Below are 23,259 nucleotides of genomic sequence, written 5' to 3'. Positions count from 1 at the left end.
AATTGCTGGCCCAGCCAGCGAAGCCCACATCCCACGAATGAATAAAAAATATATAATTCTAGGGGCTACGTGGAGGGGCTTCTGCAGCTTGGGCAAGCCTGATATAGACCAACACTTCAGTGCAGTACTAACGGAAAAGAATCAGTGGTGTCAGTCCTGTTCTGTACATAAATTGGCTACCACATTGCCAACATAACAGTTACTATGCTTCAAGAAAATTCATTGGCTCTAAAGTGCTTTGGTTCATCCTGAAGAAATGGAAGGCACATAATTTGTGCCAACACAGGAGGCTATTCATATTCACTCCTATTGGCTTCAGGACATCAGGTCCATCATTTTCTGATCTTCAACTAACTTGCTATCCTGCTGCCACACTTCCTTTACTATAGGTACATTAATTTTAACAAGACTTCCATATGCTCCTTTATCAAACTCCTTTTGAAAATCCACACAACTTCCAGTTCAAGAAACAACTGAGCTCCTTTAATAGCAGTCAATGGCCATGGTGCAGTACTCTTGCCACTGAGTCAAAAGGTTGTGGGTTCAAGTTCCACCCCAAGGACTTGAATGTAGTAGAGGCAGTGCTGCAACGTCAGAAGTACCAACTTTTGGATGAAATGTTAAACCAAGGTCCCGCCTATCCTAAAAGATCCCATGTTCTTATTCGAAAAGAACAGGGGTAGATTTCCCCAGCGTCGCAGCCTATGTTTCTCGCTTAATGAACACCCAAATATCTGATCATTGTCACATGCTGCTTGAGGCAAATTTGCTGATGGTACAAAGATGGGTGGCAGCAATATGTGAGGAGGACACAGTCTGCAAAGAAATATAGCTAGGACAAAAATTTAGCAGATGAACTAAAGTATGGGAAAATGTGAGGTAGCCCATTTTGGTCATAAGAATGGAAAAACAGATTAGTTAAGTGGAGAGAAACAGTAGAATGCTGCAGTTCAGAAGAGTCCAGGTATCCTCGTGCATGAATCACAAAAAGTTAGCATGCAACTACAGCAAGTAACTAGGAAGGCAAATTAAATGTTTTCCTTTATTGCAAGGGGAATGGAGCATACAAATAGGCAAGTCTTATTTATAGGGAAGGGGGGCACTAGTGAGACAGAGTGCTACACACAGTTCTGGTCTCCTTATACTTGCATTGGAGGCAGATCAGACAAAATTCACCGGGCTGATTCCTGGGATAAAGGGGTTGAATATGAGGAAAGAGCAGGTTGGCCAATGCTCACTGGAGTTTAGAAGAGTGAATGGTGATTTTATTGAAATGTATAAGATTCTGAGGGGCCTTGACAGGGTAGAAACTAGGATGATGTTTCCCCATGTGGGGCAATCTAGAGCTAGGGGGAATGGTCTCAGAATAAGCAGTCTCCCATTTAAGAGGTGAGGAGGAATTTCTTCTCTAAGGGTCATTAATCTTTGGAATTCTCTACCCCACAGAGCAGTGGAGTTTGGGTCATTAAATATATTCAAGGTTGAGTTAGACAGATTTTTGATCTACAAGGGAGTCGAGAGTTATGGGGGGGGAAAAGCAGGAAAATGGAGTTGAAGCCACGATCAGATCAGCCACGATACTGTTGAACATTGGAGCAGACTTGATGGGCCGGATGGCTATTCCTACAGAAATACCTGGAAAAACTCAGCAGGTCTGGCAGCATCGGCAGAGGAGAGCACAGTTGACGTTTCGAGTCCTCATGACCCTTCAACAGAACAGTCCTTATCCCAGGAATCAGCCTGGTGAATTTTGTATGAACTGCCTCCAATGCAAGTATAAGGAGACCAGAACTGTGTGTAGCACTCTGTCTCACCAGTGCACCCCTTCCCTATAAATAAGACTTGCCTATCTGTATGCTCCATCCTCCTTGCAACAGTTCTGTTGAAGGGTCATGAGGACTCGAAACGTCAACTGTGCTCTCCTCCACCGATGCTGCCAGACCTGCTGAGTTTTTCCAGGTATTTCTGTTTCTGTTTTTGTTTTGGATTTCCAGCATCTGCAGTTTTTTGCTTTTATGGCTATTCCTACTCCTATTTCTTATGTAGAGCAGTACAGGCTGAATGACCTTTGTTACAGACAGGGAAGAGATGGTAAGGATGGTTCCCCTTTGTTCACCTCTCAACTGAACGAAACAGCATGTTAAAGTGTTTTGACCCTTGGGTGCTGTAACTTTCAGGAACAGGCAAATGACAGGTTTTTCATAAGTTTTAAAAGAAAGGTAAATGTTACCCAAATATACACCATTACACCCACTCTCTCACTCACATAGATACACACACACTCTCAAGTAATTATTGTAACTATAAAGGTAGCATGCATTTAGGTCTTATGATTTTTCAAGAGTTTTCCATTAAACTTGTTTTTCAACGGGGTGAAGATTTGAAATGATGCAAGTCTGTAATTCTTTCTTGTCCACTGAAGATAAAAGCCCTGATAGTCTTGGAAGGACAAATTCACTGTTGTTGTATTTTCACAGTAACAGGTTTCTTTTATTCTACTACAGTCAAGGTGCAAAATCGAAGCCCAGGTACAGTTCCTCAGGTAGAGAGTTCAAGGCCAATCTGAATCTCTGCCTACTGGTATTTCTTAAGCAGAATCTTTTTGCTTAATTGGTCCAGGTGTTTCAAGTCTGTCTGCTCAGAATGTGCCTTATTAAATCTCATCAGAAACCTAGTTTCTGTCATGTGACCAGAGCATCTTCTTCCATTGTCCTCAGTTTCTGATGGTTAAGCCACTGTCAGATAATGAAGTCCGGCTATATTTTATCCACATACCATCTTGATAAAACAGAGCTTTTCACACCCATTTTCTGGTTTTCAAATTTAGATCCGAAAAGTCTGCAACATTATTCTGAAACCCAGTCCTTTTAATTAGTTAGAGAAATGCAGCCATTAAACACAGGAAAGGTCGGTGTACTTTAATGACTTCTCAAAGATATGTCCAGGAAGGTCACTTGCATTTTAATGACTTAGTCAAGATTTGTCCAGACACAAAAGTTAGCTCAGGGTTCCTGGAGTTCCATGTGCATTGACAGGAAAGAGGTCAGAAAAGGTCACCAGAGCTCTCAATCCATTTTGTTTTACAAGAAAGTGCTCATTTCAGCTTTATACTTCACAAGTTCCTTTTTTAGTTCATATATTGTATGAGCGCGATACCTCCTTTAGTGCTGTAAAAGTTTGACAATATTAAGTGGTGCATTTATCATACTCAGGACTGCACCCTAGCAATGGGTCAGGGGATGGAACAAATTTGATCTCTGCTGCTACCAAGTTGTCGGCATTGCAAGGTGGTATCAACTGAAAGTGACAACCCTCCTGCACTGGTGTAGCGGGATGGCGCAAAGGGAAAGAAGGGCTAAAAATCAGAGAGGGCAATTGCAGAGTAGGATCTCACACTTCCCACTACATTAACTTGAAGAGGCACTAGCAGATGCCAAGATACAAACAGCCTGTCCACTCCCAAAACACTGCTAGCCAGTGGAGAAGGCAGAATTGGGGGAACAACATTAACTGAACAGATCTTTCAAACAGTAGCACAGGCTCATTGATCTCCTTCAATGCAGTAAAATTCTATGGCTCTAATTGGTGTGATATGCTTAAGAATTTAAGAAACAAAAATAAAAGATAACAGTCAAGAATGAAGCTTTTTACAAAAACGTCTCTCCATTTTGTTGGAACAATCTGTTGTGATTTTCCATCCATTTAATTTAAGAACAAAAAAAATATTTTTTTTAATTGCTTCCTCCTTACAACAGGAAGCTTGTTTTTCCGCAAACCGTCCTTTTAGTTCTCCTTGAAGCCATGAAAGGCTAAGGTACCCACCAAAAAGGGAATGCTTTGTGCAACCCATAATGAAAAAATTATAGCTTTCACTTGATATCAGTCCAGTTCCCTGACAACTCAGCTGATTAAGGCTGTCAACAGCTGAGCCATAAAGAACAGGAAAGTCCCAGGGCTCAATTGCCTGGCTGTATTTTGTCAGTCAATCTGAGGCAAGGTGGCAAATAGGAAGCTGTAACTGACTTCAACATCCATAAGAAAGGCTGGGAAAGCCATTGTTCAATTCCTGATATCTATATTATGATCTCTTCTGAAAGGGATTGTGCAGCTGGAGGATGAGGAAAGAATTAGGCTCAACTGCGATTGTCATGAGCAGTCAAATAGCCTGCAATACTCACAATCTAAATTCAAACATGAAAAATGGCTGCTTTCGCAAGGAATCAGGGTAGATCTGGTCTGTGGAACTGACCCAGTGAGCGTCAGTAAATTCAAGAGAGGGAGAAACTCATGAGGAAAAGAAAACTTAACAAAAAAAAAAGGATGCAAGAGAAAGAAAATTAAACTCTAGTAAATTTTAAAATCTTTCTAGAAAAAGGGTAAAAAAAATGAGAAATGAAAATAATTCGTGCAAGCATGAAGGATTGCAAAATAAGTCTTGTAGAACAGCCTGACTGTGCAGAAAGGAGCTTAAAAAAAGTTAGGTGCAACAGCCTGGTAGTACATTAACAAACCATAGGTTTAAAACCTGACGTGTCTTAATTGGGAATAAAGTGTCCCCATCCCTCCAGAGTATAGAAAATGTAGAACAGAATTTAACAAGAGCTCATGTCACTTAATGCCTTCTCTCTCCACCGATGCTGCCAAACTTGCTGAATATTTCCAGCATTTTTTTTAAGATTTCCAGCATCTGCATTACTTTGCTCTTCCATAAATGCCTGGTTGGGTACATGAATAAAGTTTACAGGAGCAGATCACCTTATACATTAGCTCCTGCAATGGACTGCAGCAGGATGATGTCTGTGGAATGGAGGAAGCCAAGGTGAAAAGGTCTGGGGACTGATGAATATTCTGGAATTTGAAATGATGATCTTTGGGGTCAGGGTGTACTTGTTCAGAATTTTCAATGAGGTGATTAAATGGTTCGGGAAGAACGAGCAACTAGGTAGATTATATACAGTCTATGAAAAGTATATACTTTATAAGGGTTGACCGTGATTTATATTACCTGGTATCTTCCTGCCTTTTGTGTGCTATGATCTGTCCCAGTCAGGAACTGGTTCAGGTCTCTTGGAGAATGTGACAAATCTGCATTCACTGTACAAGCTTGTTCCATTGGTTAACGAACCTCCTGACATCTACGACCACTAGCATCTAGAAGGACAAGGGCAGCAGATAGATGGGAACACCACCGCCTGGAAGTTCCCCTCCAAATCGCTCACCATTCTGACTTGGAAATACATTGCCATTCCTTCACTGTTGCTGGATCAAAATCCTGGAACTCCCTCCCTAACAGTACTGTGGGTGTACCTACACCACATGGACGGCAGCAATTCAACACCACCTTTTCAAGGGCAATTAGGGATAGATAATAAATGCTGGCTTAGCCAGCAAAGCCCACGTCCCTTGAGTGAATAAAAAAAATCTAACCTAGTTCTACCTTTATGCAACATAAGCACCTGGCCCTTGGTCCTTCCTAAACTATTTAGAATGAAATCATCAATGCATATTAACCCCATGTAGTTCCTTCAATATGTGAAACACATCTATCAGATTATCCTGGAATCAATGACTCACTAAGGTAACTAGATCCAGTTTTTAAGTCTATCTGGACAGCAAGGGTTTTTAAGCTAGGTCTCATTCTTGCGGCCCTCTATATCACTGCTTGTGTGAAAGGGCTATAACTCAAGATGGTATTCTAAGTGAGGCCTAACCAAAGTTTTACATAAAAACAAAAAAAGTGCTTTGTTTCCTTCTGGCTATGGCTTCATTGCACTGATCATGACCCTCAAGGGAAGTGTGTATTATAATACCAAGCTCTCTTTTGCTTGCGACAGACTTAAGTGATATACTCTGTGGGGTGTAAGTATATTCAACATTAGTCCTACCCAAGTGCACAGTATGTATTTATTGAAGTTAAATTCCAAATAGTGACCTAACTACTCCACACATCGAGATCTGCTTGCAGTAGCTTATTCTCATCCACAAACCTCACATTCACACAGAATTGATCTACAAAATTGCAGACCATTCTCCCAACACCTGCATCCAGATTTTTAAGTTGATGAAGACAGTGAGAAATAACAGCCCTTGAGACCAGTCTCTGTGGAACATCACTGGTGACTGGTCTCCCAGCAGATCCGTAAATGAACCATCAATGACCACTTTCTGACTGTCAGAATGCAGCTAGTTCTTAAACTACTGTAACGATTTAACACCAATCCTACCAACTTTATCTTGTGTAGTAATCTGATCTCTTTATCAAATATCTAAGTTTTCTGAAGATCGAAATGTACCATGTCTACCTGCATACACCAAATCAGTGACTTCCCCTAAAAAATTGGCAAAACATGACTCTTTCCTACAAATCATGTTCAGCATCTCTGACAACTCCTCTCTCCAGTTGATCACAGATAACATTTCTCAAGACCCCTTCCAAAGTCTATCCCCTGGCTGAAATGCATGCAACTTTCTGAAAATTGCTACTACGACATGGTCATCCCTCCAGCCTAATGGAATAAACCTCCAATTCTAATGAACTAATAATATGGGCAAGAGGTTCAAAAAGCACATGACCCATTTCCTCAATCACCCTTGAGCGAATGCCATCCAGACCAGGAGCCCGATCTGCTCTAAGGTTCATAATTGTTTCAAAGATGTCAAACTCATTTATTTTGACATTTACAATGATCAAGTCAACAGTACAAATCAGTATTTCTAACCGAACACTGCTGACTTTATGTAATCATTGAAGACTTCTATCGTACCCTGGAAGTTCAGTTGAATTCAAAATAAAAATCCCAACCTGTGTCAACACTGCCCATTACTGGAATTGTTTCAATTAAACAAAGATACAAGGATAGGTAAATGCTGGAATGAAGAAACACATACATTCCTAGCTCCCCCTACTCCACCTCCTATCCTCTTGTAAACCGTCTAATAGCCAGTTCCACTGCAGTATCCACAGAGGAAGTAGATCACCTCCCCCAAATATTGCACAGCCTAAGCCCACCATGAAAGGTGAAAGGGGAACCAAATTAAACTGAAAAAAGAACCCACTACATCTTTCGTTGTTATTAATGACTAATAGGGAGCCATTGCTGGGGAGATTGATTTCAATATAAACTATTCTTCTCTGCCCCAAAATATTAAGAGTTAATATTAAGAGTAATTTGGCATTTGCTCTCCTTCCTGCAGCCCACTGGGACCAAGTCAGCTGGCAGGTCTATTGGCAAAACGTTCCACAACGATCCCCTCCTTTCTGGACCCAAATCCGTATGAGGATACAAGCACTAGAAAAACTAAAAGTAACCATGAATCCGAAGCAGGATTCTCCACTTGGGACAGAGAAAAAAAAAACCTCAAGTGTTAGCTAAAAAAAAACCAGATCTGCCCAATTCCTTTAAATACACATGTATTCAGGTAAGACCCTGGCCCTGTTCTTTAATCTAAAATTCCAACCAATAGTCAACGGTTAAAATGCCCACTGCTAAACTAAGTGCTCTAGCATTTAAGATTGTCCAGTCAGGGTCAGTACTTGACTAAAAAAAATGGTATCAAACCACAATACTTCATCCAACAGGGTCAATCAATATTCACTAAGAGTTAAATTCTAATTAACTGCAACATTCAAGTGTTGTAATTTTATTTTGACAGTTATAAGCCCACGTATCTTTCATAAAAATCTCATATCGCATGACTGCAGTTATGCTAGGGGATAACACTGGCCTGTAAATGTACTCATGTTCCACATGCTTTCTATTCACACCATTGGCTGATCAGTTTAATTATATTGCACGGAGGGTTTCTAGTCTTTATTTACCTATTTCAATGTAGCAAAATTGTACTGGATTTTCAGATCTTATTTCAAATTAGGACATGAGGAAAACAGAAGTATTTATGCTTAAGTCATGGGTGTCCTATCTCCAGATCAAGATCAATTCTTTTTTAACAGTTCATCCCAAGGCTACACTCACTTATCAAACTATCACACTGAGATGTTTAAAAAAAATTATCTTGCACAATTTACAATGCTGAGATGACGATGTGTCAGCTTCCCTTCCCCCTTTGTCCAATACCGCACTATGCGGAAATCTCCAGTCAGGTAGCTACCTGGATCCACAGCCCCATCACTGCTATGTAACTAGACACTGGATGGTGTAGGATGACATATCACAATGACATGGAGCAACAGCAATGGAAAGTTGAAAAAAGATAATGAGAAATACACCACAGCATATTTTGTAGATATAAACCTATAGAGTCGCCGCTCCCCACCTCCCACAATGGTATAGTTGGTAAAACAATGCCTACTTCGGTACTGAGTCATACCAGCACGGCATGATGCAGCACAGGAGGTCATCTGTCCCATCATGCCTGTGGAGGCTGTTTGCAAGAGCTATCCAATTAATCACACCCTTACTCTTTCCTCAATCTGCAATTTTTCCCCTTTAAGTATTTATACAATTTCCTTTTAGAAGTTACCACTGAATCTGCTTCCACAGCTAGATCAGGAGCGTTAACAAACAAAAGTAACCTTGGTGTCATACCTGACAGAGGTGAGCTTGCATACCTGCGCTAAGACCGCCTACTTGCACCTCCTTACATCACCCAATTCCATCCATGCTTCAACTCATCTGCTGCTGAAACCATCGTTTAATTCCCTTTCAAAAATTACTCTTGCACCTGCTTTCACTACCAGATCAGACTGTAATGACTTGCTGTGTAATTTTTTTTCATGCACCTACTGCCTTTGTCCTTCCAGATGGTAGAGATCGCATGTTTCGAAGATGCTGTCTAAGGAGCCTGGTGACTTGCTGCAGTGCATCTTATAGATTGTACACACTGCTGCCACTGCATGTCAGTGATGATGGGAGTGAATGTTGAAGGTGGTGCGGGCTGCTTTGTCCTGGATGGTGTTAAGCTTTTTGAGGGCCATTGAGTGTCATCTAGGCAAGTGGAGAGTATTCTATCACACTCTGGTTCATTGCCAATAATCTTAAATCTGTGTCCTGCCAGTGGAAACAGTTTCTCTCTTTCTGCTCTATCAAAGCCCCTCATTATTTGCAACAAATTTATTAAATTTCTCTGTGCCAAGGAGGACAATCCCAGCTCTCCAGCTGACGCCTCCATTCCTGTCAACTGTCTGTGACTGAACCAAGCTGCTTGCAACATTGCTGCTAAGCCCTCATCCATGCCTTACCTCTAGGCTTAATTTTTTTTTTATATTTGTGGGCGTCGCTGGTTAGGCCAGCATTTATTGCCCATCCCTAATTACCCTCGAGAAGGTGCCGTGAGCAACTTCTTGAACCGCTGCAGTCCATGTGATGTGGGTACAGTGCCGTTAGAGAGGAAGTTGCAGGATTTTGACCCAGCGATATTAAAGGAATGGCAGTATAGTTCCAATCAGGATGGCGTGTGACTTGGAGGGGAACTTGCAGGTGATGGTGGTTCCATGCACCCACTGCCTTTGTCCTTCCAGATGGTAATGACTGCAGGTTTCGAAGATGCTGTCGAAGGAGCCCGGTAACTTGCTGCAGTGCATCTTATAGATTGTACACACTGCTGCCACTGCATGTCAGCAATGCTGGGAGTGAATGTTGAAGGTGGTGCGGGCTGCTTTGTCCTGGATGGTGTTGAGCTCTTTGAGTGACGTTGAGTGTCATATAGGCAAGTGGAGAGTATTCTATCACACTCCCTACTTGTGCCTTGTAGGTCGTGGTCAGGCTTTGGGGAGTCAGGAGATGAGTTACTCGCTGCAGGCTTACTAGTCTCTGATACCTGCTCTTGTAGCCATGGTATTTATGTGGCCGGTCCAGTTCAGTTTCTAGTCAATGGCAACTCCCAGAATGTTGATAATGGGGAATTCAGTGATGGCAATGCCAGTGATATCAAGGGGCAATGGTTAGATTCTCTATTGTTGGAGATGGTCATTGCCTGACATGTGTGGGGCGACTTTACTATTCCAATGACACTTCCCTGGCCAGCCTTCATTTCCACCCTATATTAACTTGAACTCATACAAAACTCTGCTGGCTGTAAGCTAACTCACACCAAGTTCCATTCACACCTCACTCTTGGAGCCAATGTAAGTCAGAGGAGACAAGTTCAGTAATGTCTCAACTTTAAAATTCTCATCCTTGCTTTCAAACTCCTTCATGAGCTTATTCCTTCCCTTTCTCTGTAACCTCCTCCAACTCTACAAGCCACCAGATCTCTTCACTCTTTCAATTCTGCCCTCGTGCGCATCTTCAATATTAATCACTCTATGATTGATGGCTGCGCCTCCAGCTGCCAAGGCCCTAAGCTCTGGAATTTACTTTATAAACCTCTCTTTTTCTCTATTTCTGTCCCTTCCATTAAGATTCTTTGCCCAGGCTTTTGGTCACCTTTCCTCATATCTCGGTATGGGGCTCTGTGTCAAATTTTGTTTGATTATACTTCTGTGCATCGCCTTGGGACGTGTTACCACATCAAAAGCAAGAAGTTGTTGCTTTTCTAGTCCTTCCACTGAACTAAAGTCCCTCACCCCAGTGTAAATATGTTCCAAAAAAAGCCCTTGTTTGTTCTTAGGCTTTACAGAGTTAGTTCATCTTGACCAGAGCAAGTGCTGTGGCCTGGCCTGAGTGCTCAGTTAAAATCAGCCAGATTTCCCATTGCTGATCAGAGTCCCTCCTGAAAATGTACTTGAAGATTTGGGGTCAGCTGTGACAGACAGTGATGATCAAGTGAAAGTGCTCGTGAAACCATATCCCAACAAAAGAATTTTAAAATTCTCATACTTATGGTCAAATCCCTCCATACCTCTAACCTCCTGCAGCCCTACAACCTGCCAAGATCTCCAATCTGCTCTAGTTCTGGTCTCTTGCACATTTACATTGCTTCGCTGACAACCATGCCTCAAGCTGCCTAGGCTCTAAGCTATTGAATTCACTCCCTAAACACGCACTGGTCTCAATCCTTTAAAATGCTCCTTAAAACCCACTTCCTCAACCAAGTTTTTTGTCACCTGTCCTAATATCTCATATAGCCCAGTCTCAAATTTTGTTTCGATTGTGGCCCTGGGAAAAGCCTTGGGATGTTTTGTTACATTAAAGACATTACACAAATGCAAGATGATGCTGCTGTCTTCAGGTAAAGGACAGGAAAAGGATATAAGCAATTCCAGCACCCCATATGCCTAGAACACCAAGAAGAATCCCAGAGACACTCCTTGAAAAAAAGCAGAGGAGAGTGAGCAAAGATGCTGCTGACAAACTGATTTATAACATCTTATCCTGCTCAACACAACTTCCTGCACAGCTTAACCACAGTCTCCCTTCTGAGGACATATGACAAGAGTCATCGCAAAACTGCAGTCTTCAGACTACACACAGGCTGCACGGGTATACATGTATACACATAATCGCCTATATACATATACACATATTTGTTACAGCCATTTAAAAAAAATCTCAGTATTGTAGAATCTGTTCTTAGTGAGAAGTTGCTTCCTAAAACATTTTCCATTGCCACAACTTTATAAATAAAGCAAACATTTCCCTTTTCAGTCTTTGAGTTTTTACTCATCTTAAAGAAACAAAATTCTTAGAAGAAAAGTTCCAAAGTGTTATTTTAGTCCTATTGCACAATTGCGTACATTACCAAAGTGTTATATTCCCACGACTGGGCTCTTCTCCTTCTCCCTGATGTCACGCAGCTTTCAAGTCAAGAGAAACAGACTGGGAAACACGTCTTGGCACAGCTCTGTCAATATTGCTCTACAGTTGACTGAGACAAGGTTTGCAAGAATGTTCCTTTGATTTCCCACCCCTCCAACTTTCCAACAGCTCAGTATTTCCCTAACACCTCAGTGAGACTGAAATTAAGAACTAATCGTCATGTGGAATCCTAGCTCAAAGGCAAATCACTCAAGAGTAAATATAAGAGACATTTTATTATCTATTAAACATACTGGGTACAGTGATGAAGCATTACCGGTGCCTCAATCTTCCTTTTCATTTGTTCTTGGGTTGGCAGCAATTCCGGTAAGACCCAGTCCTAGTTGCCATGAAGGGGGCGATAGTGGGGAGCCGCAGTCAACTGAGTTGCATTTAGAATCAAAAACAAAAATACCTGGAAAAACTCAGCAGGTCCGACAGCATCTGCGGAGAGGAGTACAGTTAACGTTTCGAGTCTGTATGACTCTTCACCAGAACTAAGGAAAAATAGAAAAGAGGTGAAATATAAGCTGGTTTGGGGGGTGGGGGGACACAGGTAGAGCTGGATAGAGGGCCAGTGATAGGTGGAGATTGCCAAAAGATGTCATAGAAACATCTTGTAAAACACCAGGAGAGAAATGGAAAGCAATGAAGGTGAACAAGGCAAAAGAGAGAGGCGGAAATCCTGTCGGAGAGAAGAGTAGGCATTCCTCGAAGAGAAGTGGCAGTCAATTAAACACTAAGATAAAGGCAAAAAACTGCGGATGCTGGAAATCCGAAACAAAAACAAAAATACATTTAGAATCAACTATGTTCAAGACTAGAGTCATCTGTCAGCAAGTCTGAGCAGGATTGGCAAGTTCCTTCCATGAAGGGCACTAGACCAACAGTTTATGCCAATCCAGCAATGTTTCTGGTAAGCTTTCTGCATCTTCCAGGTTTAATTTAGTTCAATTTCATAACTTGCCAGGCAGAATGTGAACCTTACTGGTCCTGCTCCATAAATGTACTATCACCACTTATGAGAGTTTGACTACGAGAACCCATCAATTCCTGTGATTTCTGACACTTGAATTAACTTGCAACTATTGGAATCATCAGAACTCTTTCCAACAAATAAAACAAATATAAAGTCCTTTCTAAACCAACCAAATCGCCCTCACGCCTTCTCCTCCCTCCCAGAAACATGATAGGGTCCCCCTTGTCCTCACTTATCACCCCACCAGCCTCCGCATTCAAAGGATCATCCTCCGCCTTTTTTGCCAACTCCAGCATGATGCCACCACCAAACACATCTTCCCTTCACCCCCCCGGCGGCATTCCGTAGGGATCGTTCCCTCCGGGACACCCTGGTCCACTCCTCCATCACCCCCTACTCCTCAACCCACAACCTATGGCACCTCCCCATGCGCACGCAAAAGATGTAACACCTGCCCCTTCATTTCCTCTCTCCTCACCATCCAAGGGCCCAAACACTCCTTTCAAGTGAAACAGCATTTCGCTTGCATTTCCCCCAACTTAGTCTACTGCATTCGTTGCTCCCAATGCGGTCTCCTCTAGATTGGAGAGACCAAACGTAAACTGGGCGACCGCTTTGCAGAACACCTGTCCGCAAGAATGACCCAAACCTCCCTGTTGCTTGCGATTTTAACACTCCACCCTGCTCTCTTGCCCACATGTCTGTCCTTGGCTTGCTGCATTGTTCCAGTGAAGCCCAACGCAAACTGGAGGAACAGCACCTCATCTTCCGGTCTGAATATTGAATTCAACAACTTTAGGTCTTGAACTCCCTCCTCCTTCCCCACCCCTTTTCTGTTTCTTCCCCCTTCCTTTTGTTTTTTCCAATAATTTATAGATTTTTCTTTTCCCACCTATTTCCATTATTTTTAAATCTTTTATGCCCCCCCCACCCCCACTAGAGCTATTCATTGAGTCCCCTACCATCCATTCTTAATTAGCACATTCATTTAGATAATATCACCAACTTCAACATCTCTTTGTTCTTTTGTCTGTGACATCTTTTGATGATCTGCTCCTATCACTGCTTGCTTGTCCCTACAACCACACCCCCCACTTTCACTCTCCGCCCCCCCCCACCCCCCCACCCACCAACCACCACCTTAAACCAGCTTATATTTCACCCCTCTCCTTGGATTCACCTAGTTCTGTTGAAGGATCATGAGGACTCAAAACGTCAACTCTTTTCTTCTCCGCCAATGCTGCCAGACCTGCTGAGTTTTTCCAGGTAATTCTGTTTTTGTTTTGGATTTCCAGCATCCGCAGTTTTTTGTTTTTATCTCGGTAAAAAAGAATCTGACTTGCTGTGCTTTTGTTTAGACAGCAAGGAAAATTTGAAACTAGCCACGCTGCAGGCTTTTGGGGGGTGCAGGGCGGCAGTAGTTATAAAGAAAGGCAGGAAGGGATGGTGAAAGGCAGGATGAGGGCACAAAATGTCAAAACTCACCTGTGATATTTCCAGACAAGGCAGCTTGCCAACTTGTGCTCCAGTGAACCCATACACCGAATTTGCGCTCACTTTCAGGGCGAGTTGACGACCATCAAGAACTTTTTGTTTGAATGGGTCCGTCTCTTTCTTTAGTTCTGCCTTTGCCCTTAAATATTGGGAGGTGAAGAAGTGATAATTAGAAGCACATTACTTCATTATCCAGGAATTGGATGCCACAAGACATATGGTACATTGTCCTTCCAACTCTGGGCCCTGGTTTGAATCTAGTCCAGGGTCAGCAAGCTGAAAATATCACCTATTCCATATGAAGTGCACCCACATGTTAAGAGTCCAACATACAAATTGGTAAAATCACCCGAAGAGCCAACAAAATGGCTGGCATGGAAAATCAAAATGCCCAACCTTGTGCAAGGCAATGTCTTATTAATTACATTGTTAACGTTTAATGGCAATCCATTGTTAAGGTTTAATAGCAATTACATTGTCAAACAAGTGATGGGTATATATAAACCTATAAATGGGGATAGCTGGGATACTGGTAGATTGGAGTAGTGTTGACTGTGAACTAAGTCAATAAACTCTCTCCAGCAAAGAAATCAGCTTTGTCTTTGTTTGAACTTCACCTATTGGCATGGATCCAGTTAACATTACTCACCTAAGAATATTAATACAGCATATTAGAGAGTAGGTATTGATTTACTCCATACATGGCGCATACTATTCCTGACCTGAGAACACTTGATGCTCATACTGGTGCAAAATAGATTAATTTTTCTGCAATAATCAAGAATGAAAATTTGGTAGGAACATCAAACCAAGAACAGGCCATATAGCTCAAGGCTATTCCACCCTTCAATGAAATCATGACTGATCTGTGACCTAACATCATACACTTACCTTTGTCCCATATCCCTTAATACCTTTGGTTAACAAAAATTCATCAATTCTAGTTTAAAATGAAAATTTATCTAGCATCAATTGCCATTTGCCGAAGTATTCCAAAGACCTGCCACCCTTTTTTTGAGTGTAAAAGTGTTCCCTATTTTCACTCCTGAAAGGTGCGGCTCCAAATTTTGGATAATGTCCCCCTAGTCCTCCCCAACCTGCAGAAATAGTTTCTATCTACTCTACTTATTCTCCTTAATAGCTTCAGCACTTAGATCAAATTACACCATAACCTTCTAAATTGCAAGGAACAGAACCATAGTTTGTGTAATCTCACCTCATAATTTAACCCTTGGATTCTGGTAAATCTACACTGCGCTCTCTCCAAGGCCAATGAGGTGAGATGCTCTGAACAGCTAACAGTTCTCAAACCCTAATTAGGGTGTTTTTCTCATCTTAGTCCTAAACTAAGTTCTACACTTACACAGGCCAGGAGAAACAGCCAGTCAGCATCTAACCAGTAAAGCCCTCAAACATTTTATAGAATGTCACTTTTCGTTCTTCTAAGCTTCAGGGAACACAAGTTTATTCCACACATTCTCTCCCATAACAACCCATTCCTCCCAAAAATCAATCTACCCTTTCAGGTAGTGTATTCTAGGTTATAATAACTCACAGCATAAAAAACAAATCCCTCAACTCGCCTCTGGCTCTTTTGCCAGTTACTTAGGTCAATAAAGTAAAATTTGACCAGCTGATCAGTGAGAAGCTTTAACTGGATTTCAATCATTCCCAGGTCCAAAACAAGTCTGATGATTACAGCTGCTGAATTAACAAATATATTATAACAAATTTGAGGCCACTGTACTCACTTCTTCCTTGCAGACAGAAGGTTTTCCAAGATTTCTGGAAGTAAACCCTTTCGCACTGAAGCTTTGACAAATTGGTCACCTGTCGGAGTCTTAATGAACTGATCTGAAGAAAAACTTGAAGGGGAAAGATAGAAGAGAAGAACAGAAAACAAAAAAAATAATAAATAAAGTTTTTCATTAAATAAAATTGAGCCTCAATTTTATCACTACATTATTATTCCACGTGTTTTGATATCACTAGCTAGGAATTCAAAGCCTCTAACATGCTCATGTTTTTGAGTGCGCTAGGCTTAGCAAAGCTTTTTCACTGCTTAGTGCCCCAAATGGCTTAGTAGAAAAATACACTGCTTGCTGTGCTGCTGTAATATACAGACCAGTTTGATTTTGGCCAAGTTAGCCAGTTTCAGACAGCATGACAATAGCACAGCTATAACAACTCAGGACTAGAGAACAGTAGAGAGAAAAAAAAAACAGGATTTCTACACCAAGTGACACTGGTAGCTCAGAATTTGAGCATTACTGAAAAAAAGACATGTCTAAGTTTTTCGTTTTGCACTCATCAGGACACCTTGCAAAAATATCAACTTAATGAGAAAGCAACAATTTATACTGTATGTGAAGAGTATACTGATTGGTTGGCAAGTGGCATTGCCATAGAATGCATCAGTGATGGTGACTGACAGTTTACTGCCAAGCATTGTTTGAAATTTCAACCAGGCAACTTGATCTTGTTTGGTCAAGGCATTGGCCTGAGGAATGAGTCAACAAAAGGCTGTCACTTATTTAGTTTAGCCGAAATACGCAAACATGCATGTTCTTGTGCTTGTTCTTTGCATGTATTAATACACGGGCTCGCAGTGTGGCACACTTACGAGTGTTGGGAGATACATATGTTAATACAGAGGGTCCTATTCTTTGCAGACAGAAAGAACATGTACACGCTTTTCAATCAGCACTTTCTTCACATGCGGTATAAATTGTTGTTTTCCCCTTATATTGGTATTTTTACGAGGTGCCCTGATGAGTGCAAGACAAGCTTAGACATGTTTCTTTTTTCAGCAATTTCTACACCAGCGACAACTGCTGGAATTATTCTGTTTATGGCAATCAGTCACAGCCAGGATCAGACTTGTCAGTGATGGCGAAAAATCACTCACCATCAAGGATAATGCATGAAGAATGACTCCAAGTGAGGAAACTGAGTCAGTGCTTTCAGAAGCAACAGGGGGGAAAACAGCAAAAACCACGCAACTCTGAGTCAGCAAACTAGATGGCTCGACAACAAAGAAATCTACCTAGGCCAGTTAAGATTGCAACTCAGCCACCTGAATGATCATCACATTAAGGCAACATGCAGCATACCAACTTTGTAAAGCTACACAACTCACTTGTATTTCTCTACAGCACCTGGCTTCAGCAGGGTGGTGTAACAGAGGTTATGTGCCATCATTATAGATGGATATAGGGAGGAAAAATCCAGGGTTGCAATAGGGACATCATAATACCTGTAGGAATAGAATAGAAAAGGAAAATGACACTTTATGAAGCGCAGAACACCACGGAGCCATTAAAAGCTATCTTGGATAAGACAGATGTTTGATGTTTTAAAAAGAAATATTAATGCTTGCACTAGATAGAAATGTTGCTTTGAATCCCATTCTTGCCCTTATGAAGACCAGGCACATGAAGCATGATGGTGGGCAGCAATTCACTTGACATCCCACAAGGACCACCATACTGTCTCAACAGAGCTCCCACAATGGCTTGGCTGGCTAAAGCAAAACAGTAGCTGAGTCATACAGATAGAATGGTTTTAGCTTCAATCTTGGCCCGAACACAGGTAGAGCTGATACGACTGGCCTCAGTATCTCCCCATTCCCCCAACACAAAAAAAAAGGATTCCTGCGATTGACGATTACCCAGATAATTCTGCTGGAAGTCCTTATGCATGTTTTGGGTGAGGACATAATTGAGCTCAGGGTGTGTTGAAGGGGAAGCTAAGGTAAGCGCAAGGGAGAAAAGAGTAGAAGGGTAGGCTGGTAGGTTGAGATAAGCAGAGTGAGAGGAAATCAGACACAGACTAGTTAGTATGAACAATCTGTTTCTGTGCTGGTGGTCAAATGACATGGCAATGGTCAATTTTCAGGCTCACATGAAGAATAACCATTTGGGCAGTGTATTGAGGCAGGCAGCGAGACCCTGTGAAATCATTTCTGTTTCTCCCCACTTTCCATAATGGATGAAAAAAAATTGCAATAATGCAAGAAATACAAGTAAGTATAGGCCTTGAGCCTCCTGTGCCATTCAAAAGATTATAGCTGATCTACCTCAACTCCAATTCCTGCCCTACCTCCACATCCCTTGATGCCTCAGTGTCCAAAGATCTACCAATCCAGGCCTTGAACTTATTCAATGATTGAGCATCCAGGTATAAAATTTCAAGAATCAAAACCATCTGAGTGTAGGGGCATTCGGTTCTTGACCTCATTACAGCCTTAATCCAAACATAGACAAAAGAGCTGCATTTCAGAGCTGAAATGAGAGTGACGGTCCTTGGTATCAAAGTAGCATTTGACTGAGTGTGGCATCAAGGAGCCCTGGCAAAATTGAAGTCAATGAGAATCGGGGGAAAATTCTTCACTGGTTGGAGGCATACCTAGTAGAAAGGAAGGTGACTATGGTTGTTGGAGGCCAATCATCTCATTCCCAGGACATCATACAGGGGTTCCTTAGGGTAGTGCCTGAGACCCAAACATCTCCAACTGCTTCATCAATGACCTTCCCTCATCATAAGGGCAGAAGTGGGGATGCTCACTGATGACTGCGCAACTTTCACTGCCATTCGCCACTCCGCAGATACTGAAGCTGTCCATGTCCATATGCAGTAAGACCTGGATAACATTCAGGCTTGGGCTGATACATAGCAAGTGACAGTGACGCCACACAAGTTCCAGGCAACGGCCATCTCCAACAAAAGAGAATCTAACAATTTCCCCTTGACATTCAATGGCACTACCAGCACCGAATCCCCCACTACCAACATCCTGGGGGCTACCATTGACTAGAAACTGAACTGAACCAGCCATATAAATATTGTGGCTACAGGAGAAAGTCAGAGGCTGAGAATTCTGCAGTGAGTAACTCACCTCCTGACTCCCCATAGCCTGTCCACCGTCTACAAGACACAAGTCAGGAGAGTGATGGAATACTCTCCATTTGCCTGGATGAGTGCAGCTCAACACTCAAAAAGTGCAACACCGTCTAGGACAAAGCAGCCCGATGGATTGGCACCCCAGCCACAAACCTAAACATTCACTCCCTCCACCAACACACAGTGACAGCAATGTGTACCATATATAAGATGCGCTACAACAACTCACTAAAACTCCTTCAACTGCACCTTCCAAACACCGCCTTCTAGGTGGTAGAGGTCACTAGGGCAGCAGATACATGGGAACACCACCACCTGCAATCCCCTCCAAGCCACACACATCCTGACTTGGAACTATATTGCCGTTCCTTCACTGTCACTGGATCAAAATCCTAGTGCTCCTTTCCTAACAGCACTGAGAATGTACCAACACCACACAAGCTGCTGTGGTTCAAGGTGGCAGCTCACCACCATCTTCTCAAGACTAATTAGGGATGGGCAACAAATACTGGACTTGCCAGCGACACCACATCCCATGAAAGAAACTTTTAAAAAGTAGTTTCTCCTCATCTCAGTCCAAAATGGAAGACCCCAGCAGGGATCTACATACTTGCATGCCAAGCAGCAGGCAGTCGTGGCTTTAAAATTCAGTATTAAGGACACAGAAGTTGGAGAATTGTACAGGAGAGTGCTTGGGTAAGTGCAGAAAGGAAAATCATTGATTATTGTTTAGCATGTCAAAAAGTTTCAAAAAGCATTTAGAGCCTCCATCAAATAAAATTAACCCCAAAGCAAATTTATACCGAAATGTACCCTTTAACTGGCTCGATGACAGTGGCACCAGTGTAGTCCTCTCCACCTTCTGTTTTGACCACAGGCATCACCAGGTCGTGTTTCATTGCCTAGCAACAGAAAGAAGATTAATACAGCAACTCAGTTTGCTACATCATCAACTCAGGAGATGCTTTGCAATTTTTACTTTCAACTAACAATTAATGTATTTTTTAATGCAACAAAGATCATGGGGTGAATTCACAGGAACCTGCATCATTTTTACTTTTACACAACCTTGCACCAGCATAAAAAGCCTACATTTATCATTTCTTGTAACAGTATTTGCAACCTGGTTGTCTTAGCATTACCACAACTTACATTTATAAAGCATCTTTGATGTCGTAAAATGTGCTAGCCAGCTTCACTGGGGCTTTATCAAACAAAGTTTAACACTGAACTACAGAGATATTAAAATAGGTAACCAAACAATTAGACAGAGATGTAAACTTTGAGTATCTTGGAGGAGCAGAGTAAGGAAGGGAGAGAATCCCAGAATTTTGAGCCCAGCAGCTGCAGGCATGGCCGCCAATGGTAGAACAATTAAAAGCTAGGATGTGCCAGAATTGGAGGAATGTAGAGATCTTGATGGACCTGCAGGAGGTAACAGTATAGGGATTGCAGAGGTCAAGGCAGGATTTGAAAACAAAGGTGAGTGTTTCAAAATTGAGGCGTTGTTGGACTCAAAACCAATGTAAGTCAGCGAGCACAGGATGAAAGGTGAATGAAATTTGGTGCGACTTAGGACATGGACGGCAGAATTTTAGATGAGCTCAAGTTTTGTAGCATGGAAGATGGGAGGCCGGGCAAGAGAGCATTGCAACAGTGTAGATTTAAAGGCATAGATGAGGGTTCCACCAGCAGATGAGCTGAGGGAGGGGTGGACTTGGGCATGTTGCGGAGGTGCAATTAAGTGATCTTGGTGACAGAGCAGATATGTAGTCAGAAGCTCAGCTCAGCTCAAATGGAGTTTGTGGCAGCAACCAAAGGCAATGACTTCAGTCTTCCGAATATTTAGTTGGAGCAAAATTCTGCTCAGCCGGCACTGGATGTCAGTCAAGCAGTGTGACAATTTTGAGATCGTGGAAGAATCAAGAGAGATGATTGTGAAGTAGAACTGGATGTCAGCAGCGTACATGTCCAACCTGACGTTGTGTTTTCAGATAATGCCACCAAGAGGCAACAGGTCAGTGTTAAACAGGGAGGAGCCAAGGGACGTCAGTTAACAGCAGGAAAAGAGTAGGAAAAAAACAGTAGGAAAAGAGGCCATTTCAGGTGATTCTCTGGCTATGACTGGATAGTTAAGAATGGAACCAGGCAAGGACAATCCCACCCAGGTAGGCGATGGATGAGAGGAGTTGAACAATGGTGCAGTTAAACCACACCAAAGGCTACAGGCAGGTCGAGAAGGCTGGACAAACTTCTCCATTTTAATAAGTCAAGGCTGCCAATACTGAGTAATAGAACAGTTTCCATATTTTGCTCTTTGGTTCAGCATCAAGTGAGTTGCCAATTAATGATCACAACAGTAGATCTTAACCATTGATCTCAAAATCACACCCTTTTGCACCAAATACAATCCATTTACAGCCAAAAAGCAGGTGGGACATTTATTTTATTAATCTAGGCTGGATTTAAACATAGATCCCAGAAAAGAGAGGGCAATCTTCAAGTCACACCACCAAGCAGCCTCTTGCACATATCAGATTTATTTAACTATACTTATAATTAGAACTCTCGACCAGTTTCACCTTGCGTCAAAATAATTGTTGACAAAGTTAACCCCTGCCCCCGCCCCCCACCCTACTTCACCAGCACCATAGAGTCATAGGGGTCTACAGCACAGAAAAAGGCCCTTCAGCCCAACGAATCTGCGCCGGTCAAACAAGTATCAAACTATTTTAAACCCATTTTCCAGCAGGAGGTCCATAGCCTTGTATGCCATGACATCGCAAGTGCACATCCAAATACTTCTTAAATGTTATTAGGGTTTCTGCCTCTACAACCTTTTCAGGCAGTGAGTTCCAGATTCTCACTGCCATCTGGGTGAAAAAATTCTTCCTCACATCCCCTCTAAACCTCCTGCCCCTTATCTTAAATCTATGCCCCCTGGTTATTGATCCCTCCACCAAGGGGAAAAGTTCCTTCCTGTCTACCCTATCTATGCCCCTCATAATTTTATACACCTCAATCATGTCCCCCCTCAATCTCCTCTGCTCCAAGGAAAATAACCCCAGTCTATCCAATCTCTCCTCATAACTAAAACTCTCCAGCCCAGGCAACATCCTGGTAAATCTCCTCTGCACTCTCTCTAGTGCAATCACATCCTTCCTATAATGCAGATTCCAGAACTGCACGCAATACTCTAGCTGTGGCCTAACCAGCGTTTTATACAGTTCCAGCATAACCTCCCTGCTCTTATATTCTATGCCTCAGCTAATAAAGGCAAGTATCCCATATGCCTTCTTAACCACCTTATCTACCTGTCCCGCTACCTTAAGGGACCAGTGGGCATACACACCAAGGTCCCTCTGACCCTCAGTACCTCTCAAGGTCCTACCGTTCATTGTGTATTCCCGTGCCTTGTTTGTCTTGCCCAAATGCAACACCTCATACTGATGCGGATTAAATTCCATTTGCCACTGATTAGCCCAACCGACCAGCCTGTCTATATCCTAAAAACAAAAAAACTGCGGATGCTGGAAATCCAAAACAAAAACAGAATTACCTGGAAAAACTCAGCAGGTCTGGCAGCATCGGCGGAGAAGAAAAGAGTTGACGTTTCGAGTCCTCATGACCCTTCGACAGAACTTGCGTTCGAGTCCAAGAAAGAGTTGAAATATAAGCTGGTTTAAGGTGTGTGTGTGGGGGGCGGAGAGATAGAGAGACAAAGAGGTGGAGGGGGGGGTGTGGTTGTAGGGACAAACAAGCAGTGATAGAAGCAGATCATCAAAAGATGTCAACGACAATAGTACAATAGATCACATAGGTGTTAAAATTAAAGTTGGTGATATTATCTAAACGAATGTGCTAATTAAGAATGGATGGTAGGGCACTCAAGGTATAGCTCTAGTGGGTTTTTTTTTATTTATTTATTTATATAATGGAAATAGGTGGGAAAAGGAAAATCTTTATAATTTATTGGAAAAAAAAGGAAAGGGGGAAACAGAAAGGGGGTGGGGATGGGGGAGGGAGCTTACTACCTAAAGTTGTCGAATTCAATACTCAGTCCACACCCCCCCCCCCCCACCTCTTTGTCTCTCTATCTCTCCGCCCCCCACACACACACCTTAAACCAGCTTATATTTCAACTCTTTCTTGGACTCGAACGCAAGTTCTGTCGAAGGGTCATGAGGA

At 42.3% G+C, this 23,259-nt stretch overlaps 1 protein-coding gene across 6 annotated transcripts in view; it reads right to left on the bottom strand.

Moving 5' to 3' along the window:
- pold1 (polymerase (DNA directed), delta 1, catalytic subunit) overlaps positions 1 to 23,259 on the bottom strand; it is a 115,083-nt gene that overhangs the window by 52,722 nt on the left and 39,102 nt on the right. For all 6 annotated transcript variants that reach the window (XM_041178008.1, XM_041178009.1, XM_041178011.1 and 3 more), the window contains 4 exons: positions 19,885 to 19,973; positions 17,309 to 17,425; positions 15,921 to 16,034; positions 14,161 to 14,308 (listed from right to left, as the gene is read on the bottom strand). In XM_041178008.1, coding sequence (XP_041033942.1) covers positions 14,161 to 14,308; positions 15,921 to 16,034; positions 17,309 to 17,425; positions 19,885 to 19,973 — 468 coding nt within the window. The remainder of the gene's footprint in view (positions 1 to 14,160; positions 14,309 to 15,920; positions 16,035 to 17,308; positions 17,426 to 19,884; positions 19,974 to 23,259) is intronic.

Source organism: Carcharodon carcharias, chromosome 31 (assembly GCF_017639515.1).
Source record: "Carcharodon carcharias isolate sCarCar2 chromosome 31, sCarCar2.pri, whole genome shotgun sequence".
NCBI lineage: Eukaryota > Metazoa > Chordata > Chondrichthyes > Lamniformes > Lamnidae > Carcharodon > Carcharodon carcharias.
The sequence above is the reverse complement of the archived record's forward strand: the minus strand, read 5'-3'. Positions and strand labels throughout refer to the sequence as shown.